Raw genomic sequence first — 16,684 nt, forward strand, 5'->3', positions numbered from 1 at the left:
TGGCTCTTTTACAACAATTGCATTGGCTACCAATAAGCTCCTGGGGAAAATACAAAGTGCTAGTAGTTACCTTTTAAAGCCCGAAATGGCTTGGAACCGGGTTACCTAGGAGAGCACCTTCTTCTGCATGATCCCCACCACACATTGAGATCATCAAGAGAGGTCTGTCTCCATATGCCGCTGTCTTGTCTGGTGGTGACTCAGGGATGGGCCTTCTCCTTAGTTGCTCCTGGCCTATAGAACACACTCCCTATAGATATTCATGGTTTAATATCTTTGCCAGCCATCAAAAGAGCCCTTAAGACACATTTTTTTCAGCTAGGCTTTTAGTAATCTTTGAATGTTTTAAATCTTTAATTTTATGTTTTTAATAGTTTGTTTTATTTTGCTTTCCTTGTGTTTGTTTTTCTGAACCACCTAGGGCCTTTGGGAGTCAGGTGGTATATAAATTAAATAAATGAGTGAAATAATAAATAATAACAATATAATGCTTGTGTATTGTGTTTGCAATTTTAAATCGAATTTAGAACAATATCATGATCTTTGCCATGGTAACTTTCCAGAATATAATATGAAGCTATCAACAAAGTGGGGTAAAAGTGTAAATGATATTTCTTTATCCAAACATACTTGGCATGTTTAAACAAGTATTATAATGGGCCCAGAAATATTTTGGCATATATAGAATAACACTTAGAAAGTAACATTAAAAAATAGATATTTCTCTTCCTCTCCCTCTCCCTCTCTCTCTCTCTTTTTCAATAGATGGTAAAGAAAATGAATTGGATCTGAAGTTCCATTGGCCTGGAGAATATAAGCAAGATGCTCCTAGTGCATTTAAAACAAATCCTTTTTGGAATGAACTGTCTGCATCCAACCCTTTTCTAGATGATGTAGCTCAGTCAAGCAACAGAGAAAAAAATAACAAGCGCATCTCTATCTTAAAAGAAGACCCTGACTTATTTTTCAGAGATTCAAATAACAGGAATTCTGCTGCTTCATCTGGAGATGAATTAAATATTGACTATCTTTTTCTTCGCAAAATGTCAAAGAGATCTGCAAAATATAGGAGTGCTTCAGATCTTTTGGATATTGTAGGTGTCAAGACATTTGAACTTCCTCATACATCTAGCCATATACTACCTCCAGAAAATGACTCTCTTCAGACTGATCGTGAAGCCTATAAGACAGCATGGCTGAATCAACGGCAGCTGGCCCGTTCTTGTCTGGATCTGAATGTGATAAATCAGAGTCCAGGATGGGCACAAACCCAATCTATAGAAACCCATATAATGTGTAAAGTGAACCACGAAGGTAGCTCAGTTCAGCTTCCTGATTCAGATATTGCTGTTCATTTCCCTGAAGGTCACGTTGCATTCGGAGAATTCCAAGAGGTTGGCTTACAGACTATCCTTGACTCTCCACCATCACTTAACCATGAGTTTTCGACCACTGTGAGCCCATTGATTGAACTTACATTAAGTAACCTCAATACAACAGAAGCCATTTTATTAGAAATGAAAATTGCAGCTGAAGTGAAGAAGGACCCCTTTAGTCAGGTTATGGCTGAAATTGTATGTCTCTGTGGTTTCACTAAAGAAGGACCATTTGAAAAAATTGACAATTGTTACATTTATAAAGATATGATACAAGTGAAGCTGACCGACCTAAGTCACCTGATGTATATTGTGACTGTAGCCCAGACAAATACTGTCAATTCTCCTTCTGCAAGTGTTTGGGAATATATTCACAGAAAACTTTCAGTTGGCATTTATGGACCCAAACATATCCACCCATCCTTCACTGCTGTATTTGCCCTGTTTAGCCACAACTATGTTCCAGAAAAGCTCACAGTGTCTGATATTAAAAAGGGTGGAAAGAGTATGCCCCCAGTGGTTTTCCAGATGTGGGGAAAGCATACATTTGTGCTTGAGAAGCCACAAGATTTGAACATTTTTATGGCCTCATGTGACCCTGATTTTGAAGTGAAGGAAGAAGAGCATAGGAAAGAAATTAAAGAAGGAATGCTGAAAGGAGGTGGTAAGGTGATTCACCAACACTTCCCATTTTCTATAGTCAATGCAAGGAAGATACATCTGTTTGTCTTCCGTGTTCAAGTTAAAGTCCCAAACAACAACCTGGTATGCCAGTTCTACATTACAACTCCCGAACCAGCTCCAAAGCCATTAACTGATGTCTCTAACAAGCCAAACCGATTAGAAAAACGCAAAGAGATCAAGTCTGCACCTTTGCTGTCTGTGCCAACAATTAAATACCCCCTCTTTCAAGAAAAGCCAGTACATGTTACCAGCTATGGTGTAGCTTTGAAAACAGTGTTACGTCAAAGTAAAATTGACTATTTGCTGGAGTACTTTAAAGGGGATACAATAGCACTTCTTGGTGAAGATAAGGTAAAAGCCATAGGACAGGCTAAAATAAAAGACTGGTATGTGGGAATTCTTAGAAGAAAGGTTGGCCTTGTACATTGCAAAAATATCAAAGTAATTGCCAAAGACCAAGCTATAGATATTGAGGATAGTACAATCACAACCCAAAACCTCCTTGAACAAATCACATTGCCATTTAGAAAACTGACTTACATCTATTCAGCCATCTTATCCACTGTGTCAGAGAAAATGTATGACTGGAAAGCTTTGGCTGATGCCCTTGGATTTTCCCATATGTCACTGGATGATTTCACTGAGCTGCAAGCCGAGAAAGAACCTGAAAAAGTAGCCTATGTTGTGAAGAAGCTGAAAGAAGTTTGTCACACTAATAGAAGCACGAGGCGTTTCCTGTATGAGCTTTCTGTTGTAAGTACTCCTCAGGTGGACTCGCTTGTGTATATGATGAGACACAAAGTATCAATAATTATAAATCATGACAAATTAGCCACAGCTAATTTGTGGCTAATTTGTCATGATTTATAGTTGTTCTACCCTGCCTCAAGGCTGCTGGGCAGGTGACAGACCTGTGATCCAACAAAACTATTTTTAAAATGAAAAGCTTGCCTTTTAAGTCATGTAAATAGCAGCCACAGTGGAAACTTTAGAGAAGCCTTGTGCTTTGTGCGGGGGTCTCCTGGAGGTTTGTTGGACCATGAACAAGATTTTCAATCTGTGTTGGATCTGGAAAGTTCATGTTTTTGAAATTATGAAGCAAATAAGAAAAGCAGCCCAGAGTTTTATCTGCAGCTGAAGGAAGGGGTCCCTACTGATTGATCAGTGAGGTTTCATGGTTGCAGTTCACTTTACCAAAAATGCCCAGTTCTTTATTAAAGCTTGGTGTGTGTGTGTGTGTGTGTGTGTGTGTTGATATTATCTCCTATAGAGATCTAAAAAACTTCCTGGAAAACAGTGTCTGACAACTTCCTAGATTTTCAAGGCAGGCTCTCTTCTTATCTTTCCCCTCCCCACATCATGTAGAGAAGGGAAAATGTGTTTCATCTGACAGTTGCTTTGAGGGCGTATTCTCATTCTGGCTTACTTGGGCTATTTGTTGATTGGCTGCAAGCAACCTTCAACTCGTCTCCTTCACTCTCACTCAACTGATATTCATAGTCATTGCTATCCTACTACATTATATTGCCTCACCCACCATCTTGGAACAAGTTTATTTCAAATGTATATGCTTTGAACTCATGTAGGTTCAGTTTAATCATCTGATACCAGGGGTATGCTGGTTATATGTTGGGGCTTCTTATGAACCTGAGAGCATTTTGCTCCAATTTGCAATTTTCTGAACATCTACAGTATATGGAGTCTCATTTAAGTTCTGGACCAAGTCCATGAGGCCCCAGTAAACAGGTTTGCAAGTAGCCATTCACCTGGTTGCCTTTAGTGAATTGTCTCCTCATGACCATGTGCTGAACATGTTATAGATATATATTCTTTTTTTAGGCCACATTGAGCAATATTATTATTATGAATATGTGACTGACAAGCTAGTTTTTTTTTTTAAAAAGCTTGTTTACTAGTAAATGTTGTTGGCTTACTAAAAAGGCATCCAGTACAGTGGCAGTGCTGGGGGGAAAATTGAGGAGACAGATGGGGCAAAGTGCATGTTTGGGGGGGGGCAAGCTGTGTCCCACATGTTACACTTCTGAAACAGAAATGGGGGGCAGGTGTGGGGCAAACTACTTCTCTGAGGGGGCACTTGCCCTCCTTGCCCCACTGGAGTCACCCTAGATCTAGTAAGGGTTTAGACTATATGGAGGTTGATGAGGAATCATATATATGAAAACTGAACAACCAGGTCTGTGTAGCCCAAAATCAAATATATTCTGACGCTCATAGAAATCAGTTTAATAAAAAGTATCATGTTACCTAACTTTAATCTTCATGGATTAGAGAGCATATGCTTTTAAATTCTATAATAAAATATCGAATGGAAAAATTCTGAGAGGAGAGCCCTACCATTAAATTAAGCATGCACCTTTATAGAAGAATTAGAAATAACAGGGGTTTTAAGAGAAACTTTACAAGGATTCCACAGGCACCCTTTATATTTAGCAGAAAACGAAAAACAAGTCATGTGTATGTGTAATAAGCTCTAACTGGTAAAATGCAGTTTCCACAGATTGATATAGAATCAGACAATGAATTTGCATATCGCATATTTTGGAAAATGGGAGTTCTGTGGTACCCTAAAACACAAAAACTAGATATCTCCTATCTTCATATTATTCGAAAGTTTCTTGGTTTAGAACTAGTTTCCCACAGCAATTAACCCCAATATTTATCACAGAAATCTTGTTCCTGTTTCTGTGATGTCACACCACTCATTAGCACATTGCCAAAAATAACAAAAGTCATTTTGTTTAAAAATGGCAAACAACAGGAGTCATGGGTTTTGTCATTGTCAAGTGATACACATACCACTTAGGGACTTATTACTTCTCTGCAGTTGTAATTTAAAACACCAGCTTACAGGTAAAGGTTCTCTCTCCCTCTCTCATTTTCCGCTTCCCTTAAGGTGATATTTTCAGGCTCATTATACAGCTGTGTTTCTTGGTAAAGCTAACAGTCTCTCTCGCTCTCTATCTCTCTGCTTCCTCCCTAAGAATGGCAATTAAAACTTTGCAGAACTTAAAAAATATGACAGAATAATTAAACATGACTGTATGTTAGAAATGGCTGATATCTTCTCAACTAATGAAGTATATGTGCTTTGAAGGATGGTGGGGGCATGATGGGAGCTCTCACACAACCCCCCCCCCTTTCCCACTGTGCACATGCTGCTACGTCAGAGCCCTTAGAGTCTGGAGCATGGGGAGCACTCTGGGAGGATTTTGCAAGATCAGAAACTTGTTGCTGAAGGTCAACAATGTGTTTCTAAGCCCCTCAAGTGTGTAAGGAATAGTCCAAACTGTAAGGGCTCTGTTTTATAGCTGCTTCCCTCATTAATACAAAGCTATCTTATATAAGGTTTAAGCACTTAATCAGCACTGAGGGCCGCTTTCCACTCAGAAGACATGATCACTCAGAAGACATGACAGGATGAAGCAATTTGTGCAGTTACTACTTCATCCTGTGATCTGCTGTTAGCCTAGAAATCGAGATAAACAATTTGTAGTTGTATTCCAAATACCTGGCAGATATTCCACCTGGAAATTAAAGTCCACAAGTCTGGTGATCCATTTGGCTATTTTGGGGGTCACTCAACTTCGAGTAGTAAATAAAGCAGATAGGGGGTTATATTCTATCTAGTAATCTCTTATGTTTTGTTGTTGAGAAGTATGTCCCAGTGGGGATCCTGTAAAGAGTGTGGGATTTGGAGTCAGAAAGGAGAAGGGATGGGAGGGAAGGAGGAGAAAATGGAGTGAGAGATTTTTAACTTCTTAAAAATGATTTTTCAGTACAAGATTTCAACAAGCATAAGCTAAAAATGTAAGAATATAAACTTGTAAAAAAATTCACCCCTCCCCTTCGCACCTCACCTCACCATACAACTTTTTGTGAGGAAATAATGAATAATCCATCCAACCCTGCAGATGCCAATTGTGACACATTAGACATATAATGGGACATATTAGGGGACCTATACACTGTACACAATGTAAATATTTATCTATAGGTCCATCTTGGGGTCCTATTATGAGAATACATAGGGCTTACAAAAGCTTTAATCCAGCCCTGGTGGAGACATTGCATGAGACAGAGCCATACTTATTAAGCTTTTAAATGTTACAGCCAGCAAAAAGTGGAAATTCTCTGCAGATTTTAGGGGTCCTCTAAGGAGAAAGTGAAATTCCTTCCTCATTTCAGGGTTCTTTCCATGGAGACTTTTCAAAGAATGTTATCAAATGATTGCTTCACATCCTACACAGAAACACTTTTTGATGGCCTCCATAGGAGAGCAGTAATGTTTAAAGTCTTTGGAGGAGGTGGTATATAAGACAAATTTAATAATAAATAGATTGGCCCTGGAACAGTATACACTTCTTCCTGTCCTGCCTTTTCATGAATGTTACTCATCTGTTTTTCTTCCTTGGAAAGTACCATATTTATAGGTACTACATTTCCCACAATATCTTGTTGTGGGGCTACAAATACTTTCATACTGCTTTGAGTCATGACAACATGCAACAGAATTCTGCCTCAGCAGAAGCACACCACTTCATACGGTCCTAAGGGAAAGGAAGGCAAACCAAAATGAATTATATTGTGCTGCTGTCCGTGTAGGCAACAATCAGAGATAGCACAGGGACAAATCTAAATGTAAAAGAGATTTCTCCTAAATCAGGACTATCTGAATTGAGGCTATAAAGGAAGATTTCTTATCAAGGGTGTCCCAACATGCTGTGGGTTGTGCAACCCTCACATACATATTGCTGAACACAAAAAGGGTTTTTGCAGGGAGCAGAGAGAAGCAAAAGGTACCTCTCCCTTCTCCTCCACTGCAAGCCTGTTAGTTAATTCACAGTTAAATTATCTCCTTGAGAGGATGGAGCTTTTGTTGTACCCTTGTAAAGTGGCACACCATATTGGCCACAAAGTTTAGTATAGTCAGTTAATACAAGGGTCATCCCTGATGCTTACTAGTCCGGTGGCTATAGGCCACCTCCAACCTCAGAGGCAAGATGCTGCTAAATACCAGTTGCAGGGGAGCAACAGCAGGAGAGAGGGCAAGCCCTCACCCCCTGCCTGTGGGCTTCTCAGAGGCAAATTACTGGTCCACTGTGTGAAACAGGATGCTGGACTTGATAGGCCTTGGGCCTGATCTAGCAGGGCTGTTCTTATGTAAAGCTATATTCCTCTTTCAGCTGTGTCTTTAGCAAAGCAAAAATTTTGTATATATTTAAACATGATTACGTTGGGATTCCGAAGGAGATTCATACGGAGGACAAAGAGGGGAAAGTCATGTCCTGGAGATTTTTCTTCTATACTGTTCTTTAAAGCCAGACTTTCAATAGCTACTTTTTCTAAGTCAGCAACAACCGAGTTCTGGTCATTCCTCAGAGCAAAGCTCTCTGTGATTTTAGCTGGAATTTTCCTTGGCTAATTACTATAGGGAGTACTGTCCTGATATCCTTAATCAGAATAATGAGTAAATACTATTATTAATAATGAGTAAATACTATTATTGATTAATGTGACTATGCAGTTTCAAATTAAAATCAAGATTTGCATAACACTTTTTAAAATTCGAATACTCATTTTTTGGCAGTTTGAGGGTGAGCTAGAAAAACTCATGAATTAGATTCCTCTTTTAATCTCTTTTCTAGATTAACTCTTCAAATGTGGCTTTCCCTAAGAAAGTGAGGCGAGTCTCATGATCGGCAAGACCCACCTTCAAAGGGTTTGCAGGGAGAGCGGGCTTAGCCTGCTCTCCCCACAGACAATCCTCAGACAGCCCAGGGCAGCCGGATCGGCTGCCCACACAACTGCCGGCTCCACCATGGAGCCAGTGGGGGCTGCGGGGATCAGGGGCCACGTGGCCCCCGGAAGTTCCAGGATGCCCTGCGTGACTTCGCGGGGCATCCTGGAGAGACCCCCAGGGTTGGTAGGCTTGTTTCAGCATCCCGCCGGGGGTCTCCTCGTGTGTTGCCGCAGAGCCACGCCACGGCAATACACGATCAAAAAGACAGGGTTAGCGGAGCGCTCGCTCCGCTAACCTCGGCTAAGGGGAAGGGGAATTAGGAGAGTTTGCTGCCGGGAGCGATGCAGCTCCCGTGGCAGGAGACGATCAGCAAAAAGCGGGCTAGGCTCCCTTAGCCCGCTGTTTGCTGATTGTGAGAATCTCCTCAATGGGTTTTACATAATAGTCTCCCTATTATATTCTCAGAATTCTGTTTTAAAAGGATAACTTTAACTGCTGGCTGATGCCCAATTTTGTCTGTTGAGAGAAGTTACTCACTGGCTGGATGAATTTATGTAAAATGTTGAAAGCTTATATCATTTATTTTTAAATATCTGTACCTATCTTTCCACTATATGCAATAAAGGCTGCTCTGCAGCAAGGCAACATTAGAAGAGATTAAAACTAATGTAAATTGATAACAAAATTAAATAAGTAAAAACAGATGGAACAACACTGAGAACAGCACCAAAAACTGCAGCAGCAGAATAAACAAGAATGCTATTTAAGCAGAAGTCTAGGCAAATAAAATAGACTTCACTTGACACCTTCATAATATTTTGATGTTAATATCTTCTCATTAGTAGTATCACACACACTTAGCATATGGCAGTATACATTTCCAGCACCCACAAGTCAAACAAAGGAAATATGAGATCCAGAATTAATATTTTCAACATATCTTTGATTTCAGAATAACATAAATGGAGACCATGTATTCAGTTTAGTAGTCATTTCCCCTCCCTTCACCCTGGGTGAATACAGGTGACCAATGTGATATGGTCACCTGTATTGTCACCTATGTGATAACTTATCACAGTGTGCATGTCACCATTTGATAAGCTGGTATGTATTGTTCTGTGAAATAGAACAATAAATAAAGTTAATAAAGTTAAATTTACCATTCCTCTGCTCCCACAGATTTCTGATTGAGTGCAGAAGTCTGAAAGACTTTTCTTACCACCTGGTAGAACAATACACATGCTTAGTTTGCCAAGCTGTTACAGGCACCCTGTGGTAGCTTTCCGCTTGATAAATGTGTTCATCTGTATGAAGGACATGATCTGGGGCAGCCAAGTCTACAGCACTGTAGGACCTGCAGGTCTAGGTGAATTAGGGCTGATATTTCTCGTTTGGCTCTTTCTGAAAAGGTCTTGGATTCTTTTATTTCCAATTCTTTAATAATACAGATGAATATTGAAGTAGCAATTTTCCAGTGTTTGAAAATTTTACCAGTTTTTACAAAGTTGTCAGCTCTTTTACTACAGCAGAATACATTCTCTTTGTTGTCTTTGTTGTGAACATTCTTCCTTGCTTGTCCGGACCTTAGCAATAAAAATATAACTCTATTCATGTTTTTCTTAATCGTGGTATCTTTTGAGAAGCAAAGTTTCAAGTCCCAGGTATTGAAAAACACTTATTTCCAACTAGATGAGAAAATGGTAACCAAAATGAGATCTGAAATAGAGAAACTATGTCAGGTTAATTATTTTTTTAACTCCTAGACAACTCTTGTGTGAAAAATGATGCTTACACAAAAAGTATAAGCAACGTGTGTGATATGTAAAGAAACAGAAAAGTTCATATTATTTTCAGAGTTGTTATAAGAGGAGACTATAACTATTTGTTGCTAAAGATTGCTTGAAAACATAACAATTAAACTTGTGACTGCAGGCACTTCTGAAGCTGGATTGCCAAGGATTACTAGCACGCATTACCCAGGACACGGTCATTTTTACTTCAGCTGTAAAGCTTGGGAAAGGCTGGAGAGAGCTGGCAGAAAAATTAGCCCGACTCACCAAACAACAAATTGAAGCTTATGAAATCCCCCACCGGAATAAAAGTGGAGAGGTGCCTCCAGAGGTGAGATCTGGTGATCTTTCCCTGTCTGTTCTTTTGCTATAAATTTTGCAAAATTTTAGGCTGCAGACAGACAATGGTTAAGAGTGATTTGAGACAGGGATTGCTGGGGGCCTGGGTTCTTTGAATTATAATTATACAATTCAGGGGCGTAACTACCATTAGGCAAGGGGAGGCGGCTGCCTGGGGGCCCCCACGCCTCGAGAGCCCCCCCAGAGGCAAGTCACATGACTATATATTGTGAAGTGTGTGTGTGTTTATCAGCAAGGGGCCCATTTTAAAATTTTGTCTCTAGGCCCACTCCAGCCTTGTTACGCCCCTGATACAATTATAGTTACACCTCTGCATTATGAGCTGTGCTTTTTCTCAGCCTTAAACAACCCCTAAAAATATACAATGTGCTTTCCCTATTAGGTTTTCAAACTTTAAACTTGTTACTTTTTTGAAATCAGTGACAGTTCTTGATCAAGGGTAGATCCTTCTTCTGTTGTTTTATGCAATACCTAGAAGAACATTGTTTTAATCTTGTTTGAATCCATTGCCTAAAGTCCACCTAAACCCATCTGGCTCATAAATGTTGGTCAGCTATAGGCCTTTGAACATAGGGACATCTTCAACTTCCTAGGGCCAATATATCAAATTCCTTTATACAGTATAGCTTTTAACTATATTCAGGACTGTGATTTTCTCTCTGAATCTCGACCATTTCTAAGATTTCTCCAGTTCCTTTGCCGATTATTTTAATCCTTCATATCTATTTCCACTTTCTTTTTCTCGTGCACTCTAACACTATATCCATATAAATTTTGTGGTTTTGATTTATAATTGAACTTTTCTCAGCAAAGGGTCAGGGTCTCTAAAAACATATGCTTTCATTCTTCGTTAGCATAGCAGCCTTTTGTGGCAGAGCACTGCTAATCCCATTTTGCAGATGAATCTACTCTGCCCTGTTACACAGGAGTAGCAGAACATGGACTAAATACAAGACCAACAGTTCCCTTGGATCCTTTTCCTTTTTCCTGGAATTCTGGAAGCTGGCCTGACTCCTTGTGAAGGGAAGCAGCACAACTGGACTTAAACTGGGAATTTGTCTCCACTCCGTACAGTAGTGTCATCTGACAGACAGTTAGTAAAGGGAAGGAGATGGAGGGAAAGATGCTCTGTATTGCATCCTAAGACCCCACCAAAGGGCACCAGCACATCATTATGCTTCTCAGAGAATGTTGTATGCTTCTCAGAGAACTGAGTATGCTATTTTAATAGCTAAAACCCAGGGGAGGACTGGCTGTTGGGCTAAGAAATAATGACTTGTTCAATGCCACTGTGTGAGACTTTCATAGACCTGGGCCGTTTCTCCAGCTCTTCCTTGCTAAAGTGTAGTGCCCTAATTACAGGTCGAGTACCCCTTATCCAGACTGCTTGAGACCAGCAGTGTTCAGGATTTCGGACTTTTCTAGATTTGGGAATCTTCTATGTACAGGCATATAATTCTGGTAGACAAGGGGCTGGAATGTGAGGTGGAACTCTTGCAAGAGTGGCGGGACGGTCTGGCCTGGCCCTGAGGGAGGCGGCAGCGGGAGGGCCCTGGCCCTGAGGAAGGTGGCTTCACTGCATTTGAGCCGAGGCGTTTTGTTTGGGGTTTCTTTGTTACGGCATGGTGTCCAGATTTTGGAGCATTCCGGATTTCGGATGTCCGGGTAAGGGATACTCGACCTGTACCACATTATGCTCTTTTTTCCAAATTGTACTTGTTTAAACCTTGTAATGTGCCCACGATGAGAGATATAGCTGCTTCTAGTATGACATGTCAATCCAGGGGCATTGCGAGGGGAGAGGGGACTCATATTTGCCCCTCTCCCTGGTAGGGGTGTGCATGGAACCGGCTGGCCCGGTTTGGTTCGAGCCCAAACTGGACTCGAACCTGACTGGCCCAGTTCAGTTTTGCACCCACTAGGACCTCCCCACCCCCGGTTCGGTTCGGGGGGCAGGGTTTGCGTGTTTTTTTTAAAAAAATTTTTAACCTTTCTCCTCTCTGTGGGTGTTTATTGGGGTGGCAGCGGGGGGGGGTCTGCAGAGGTTCCCCATCCCCCCCACTGGCCTTCAAAATGCCTCCCTCTGGCCTGTTCGGGCCAGTTTTGGGGCCTGTTTGTGCCTCTGTATATTTGTGCAGTGGCCATTTTGGAAGCTCCCGGGCATGTGCAAATGGCCTCTGCGAGGCCTGTCATGGGCCAGGGCCTCACAGAGGTCATTTGCGCATGCACAGTGGCCATTTTTAATTTATTTTTTTTAAATGGCCACCGCACATGTGCAAATGGCCCCCAAACCAGCCCGAATGGGCCGGAGGGAGGCATTTTGAAGGCTGTTGGCAAGAGGGGGAACCTCCATGGACCCCCCACCGCCCCAGTGAACTCCCCCAGAGGGGAGAAAGGTGTGTGTGTGTGTGTGTGTATATATATATAACATTTACATTTTACATGTTATATCCCGCTCTTCCTCCAAGGAGCCCGGAACAGTGTACTACATACATAAGTTTCTCCTCACAACAACCCTGTGAAGTAGGTTAGGCTGAGAGAGAGGTTACTGGCCCAATCTCACCCAGCAAGCATCATGGCTGAATGGGGATTTGAACCCGGGTCTCCCCAGTCCTAGTCCAGCACTCTAACAACTATTCATTCCGTGAACTGGTCGGGGGGTTTGTTCCCGGTCCAGACGGAACTGGGGGCGGGGTTCGGTTTGACCTAGAACCATTGAACCTCTGAACTGAACTCCCTGGTGGCCCCTTGATAATGAAAAAAATAGGGAGGGGTGGAGCTGGCGGCCCCCAGGAGTTGGGGGGGTTCTTTGAACCCATCCACTCAATTATAGAGACACCCCTGTGTCAATCTATAGTATTTATAGGTAGGAGTCTATCTTGTTTAAATATTTATCTTAATTCTACAAAAACTTTGGTGCCTACTTCCAGCACATTTCACAAAGATCCTCACTATAATTGCTACTAAAACTTCATCCATTCTTTGTACAACCCTACACTCTAGTCTTTTCCTTGATGGCCTTCCCTTCTGTCCTTTCTCTACTCTAGTCAACTGCAGAATGCCTCTGATAAACTCCCAGATGTGTTATGGCCATGTCACCCTCTACTTGATTCTGCATTTTGATAGTACAGCTAATTTTCTTGCATATCAACATCAACTGACTAACCCTTTATTCTTCTCCATCCGTGCCTGCATCTCTTCTTGTATTTTCTGTTTCCCTAATACTTTTTCTAGAGCCACCTTATGTGGCACAGCGGGGAAATGCTTGACTCAAGCAGAAGGTTGCTGGTTCGAATCCCCGCTCATACCTATATCGAGCAGCAGCGGTATAGGAAGATGCTTAAAGGCATCAACTCATACTGCGTGGAAGAAGGCAATGGTAAACCCCTCCTGATGGCAATGGTAAACCCCTCCTGTATTCTACCAAAGAAAACCACAGGGCTTTGTAGGCACCAGGAGTTGAAATCGACTCGACAGCACACTTTACTTTAATACTTCTTCTACATTGCCAAAACTCAATAACCATGACCCCCTTTTTCCCCACTGGGGCAATTTTGGTGTTGTTTATTTTCCATTAATGTAAGTAGCACAAATTAATAATTACTAAATTACAACAAAATGGGAAAAGCCTGAGCCAAGACATAAAATAACAATAAGATTCTATTGTAGTTTCTCACTTGTCTCTTCTGGAGGGGTCTTTCAAACAAACCTGGTCTTTAGCCCATTTGATTTTTCTATATCTGCAAATATACATGTAGATATAACTATGTTGTAGTATGCATGCAACCTGCTTAGAGTGATTGTCTTTTTTTGAACTGAATGGGGTCTACCAACCATACAACTTTATAGATTGTTAAATATGCAAATGCCTTCATTTTACTAACTTTGATTTCACAAATTTAATCCGTTGACTTCCACTACTAAGCTCCTTTAGCAATGAGATATACATCCAGAATCTTCATTAAGATTAGTCATTACTAGTTGTAGTGGAAACGTCTTCAGTGGATGTTTCACAGAAATACAATGAGACCTTTAAAATAGTCCTTGCTTATTCAACCAATCTGTATGTTCAAAGAATCCTATTACATTACTTTGCCACTCTGCAGCTTCTAATTGCTGTTAAGGATAACAGCGATAAGAGCGAGTTGCATCCCATCCTGCTTCAAGTTCTAATTGTAAAATTGATGAGGAACAAGACAGCAAAAACACAGCTTGATTTTCACAGGCCAGGCTGAGTTTGCAGAACTGACATCTAGGAAACCTTTCTTTTTATTTGCAAATCAAGCTTAATTGAGCACATTTGATCCAGGAAGTCCAAGAGCTGCGGATTCAAGGTTATTTTTACAGCAGCTGTCTGTGCTTTTAAGAGTCACCCCGCAGCAATGGGGATGACATTCTGACTCCACTGTTGTCAATGCTAATCCTGCTCTCCACTTGTGGTTTTTAGGTGTTCCTCAAAAGAGGAGTTTCCTGTTTCTTTTATAAATAGAAGCTCTCAGGATACCTTTCTTTTAAAAATAGACGTTCTAAGAGTACCTTGCTAATGGCTTCCCTACCCCCCCCCCCCTTTTTTATTTTTAAGGGAACTCCTTTAGAGTTCTGGTTTGCTGTTATTTGTTACTCTTCTAGATCCAGTCCGGGAAATACATGCTTATTGACTACTCATGATGAAAGGTTTTGGGTATGGCAGTTCTATGCTATAGTTAGGCCAGTGTCCTAACTCACTGCCCATAAACCCAGTATGGGAACCAGACAAGCCATATCCAACCCTACCCACGGGAATGGCAAAGCCAAAGTTCTTTTTATTTATTTATTTATTTATCATATTTGTACAGAACCCAGTGGTTTTTCTTTGGCAGAATACAGGAGGGGTTTATCATTGCCATCTCCTGTGCAGTATGAGATGATGCCTTTCAGCATCTTCCTATATCACTGCTGCCCAATATAGGTGCCCCTCCTCCCATAGACTGGGAAACATACCATTGGGGATTTGAACTGGCAACCTCTGGCTTGCTAGTCAAATCATTTTCCCACTGCACCATTAGGTGGACCACCCCAAACTTCAGTCTCTGGGCAGTTTACAGCAAAATAAAACAAATCAAAACAGAAATTAAAACCTTAAAACAATTAAAAACCACAAGTCTAGTTAAAAAGCTTGGGTCAATAAATGTGTCTTTAAAGACTTTTAAAAAGTTGTCAGAGATGAGCAGTCTCTTATCTCAACAGGGAGTGCATATCAGGGGCTCAGAGCGGCAACAGAGCAGGCAAGCAATAACCATGCCAAAGCAAAAGAGGTAGAGCAGGTATTCTCTACCTGCTTTACCTTGTTTATGAAACAATAGCCAAATGGATGCAAAAACCAAAATCCATCCTTCCTGAATTGTTCATTCTGAATTGGAGTGGCATTTTCCAAAGACATATGGTTATCTCATGAAATTAGCAGCAAATATTCCAGTACAGGAGTACTGGATCAATTTTGTGATCAATTTTGTAAGGGGACAACCAGCAGGTTGCCAAGGTGGCTGAGTTGTGCTTTAGAACCTCCCAGAGAACCCTTTTTAGAGAAGAAATCCCAATGAGATGTGAAAGTAGTCTCAGAAGTTTATTGTCAATTTTCTGGTACTTTTCAGGCTGAAAATATCTTTCAGACTCACACTGTTGAGTTCTCTTAAAGAAAATTATAGATACTATAGTAACTGATTTCATTAGCAATTTAATGAGTCTGTTAGAACTGAATCTATGCCTGGGTAGATTATCGGAGTATGCTGTGTATCTAAACATGTAATCACCAGTCTTTATTCAATGGCAGATGATGTGGAAACCGGCATATGATTTTCTGTACACTTGGGGAGCTCACTATGGTGACAGCTACCGAGACATGTTGCAAGACCTACAGTCTTCGTTGGACAAAATGAAAAACCCCGTGACCAAACAGTGGCGAGAATTAACTGGGGCTCTAATTCTGGTGAACAGCATGGAGGTCCTGCGTGTATCTGCTTTCTCCAGGATATATGAAGAATAAAATTCTGATTAGGAAAGGTGCTCTATAAATTATCTGACTGAAACTCAAAGCTTTTGAACTGGGGGACTGGCCTTAAGGACCATTTAATGTCTTTATCTGAGAAACGTCACCCTATTGTGGGTGATTTTTATTGGCTACAACTTTTTAAAATTGTCATTTATTTTTCAAGCAGTACCTTTTTTTTTTTTTTTAAACTGATACCTATGTACATAACACAGCATGTCTTGAAAGCTGTTTGCATCCAGCAGTCGCGACTTGGAACACTTTTGCAACCGGCTGCAGGATAATACTTTGGAACTACAGCAGTGGAGGATTACAAATTGGGAAGCAAAGTTGCACACACTACTTATTAGGTAGTTTTTCCTTAGAAATTGTTCCTTACATCTGCTAGTGTAGTTGCTGAAAAGGTCAGTTGGGAAAACCGTGTGTGTGTGTGTATGTGCATGTGTACACACACACACACACACACACACACACACACACGGTTATTCTAAGAAATTCAGGGATGCTGCTTCATTGCATGTATTCATTGGGTAGAGGACTTTAGGTGCCACTGAGTATAGAGATTCCAGTGAAAATATGTTGTGTGAAAAGTTCTGTGTCAGCTGTCTTTATTATTGGCCCACAATCCTCCAGTTACCCTGGATATGATGATGTTGCTGGCAATGGAAAGAAGCTGTACCTTAGGTAG

The 16,684-nt window shown here is 41.0% G+C and overlaps 1 protein-coding gene across 2 annotated transcripts in view; it reads left to right on the forward strand.

The window, feature by feature from the left end:
• MACC1 (MET transcriptional regulator MACC1) overlaps positions 1-16,379 on the forward strand; it is a 46,595-nt gene extending 30,216 nt beyond the window's left edge. For both annotated transcript variants that reach the window (XM_053264009.1, XM_053264008.1), the window contains exons 3-5: positions 766-2,813; positions 9,754-9,942; positions 15,781-16,379. In XM_053264009.1, coding sequence (XP_053119984.1) covers positions 766-2,813; positions 9,754-9,942; positions 15,781-15,993 — 2,450 coding nt within the window. In that variant the 3' untranslated portion in view covers positions 15,994-16,379. The remainder of the gene's footprint in view (positions 1-765; positions 2,814-9,753; positions 9,943-15,780) is intronic.
• The last annotated feature ends 305 nt before the right edge of the window (positions 16,380-16,684 follow it).

Source organism: Hemicordylus capensis, chromosome 6 (genome assembly GCF_027244095.1).
Source record: "Hemicordylus capensis ecotype Gifberg chromosome 6, rHemCap1.1.pri, whole genome shotgun sequence".
In the NCBI taxonomy this organism is placed as follows: domain Eukaryota; kingdom Metazoa; phylum Chordata; class Lepidosauria; order Squamata; family Cordylidae; genus Hemicordylus; species Hemicordylus capensis.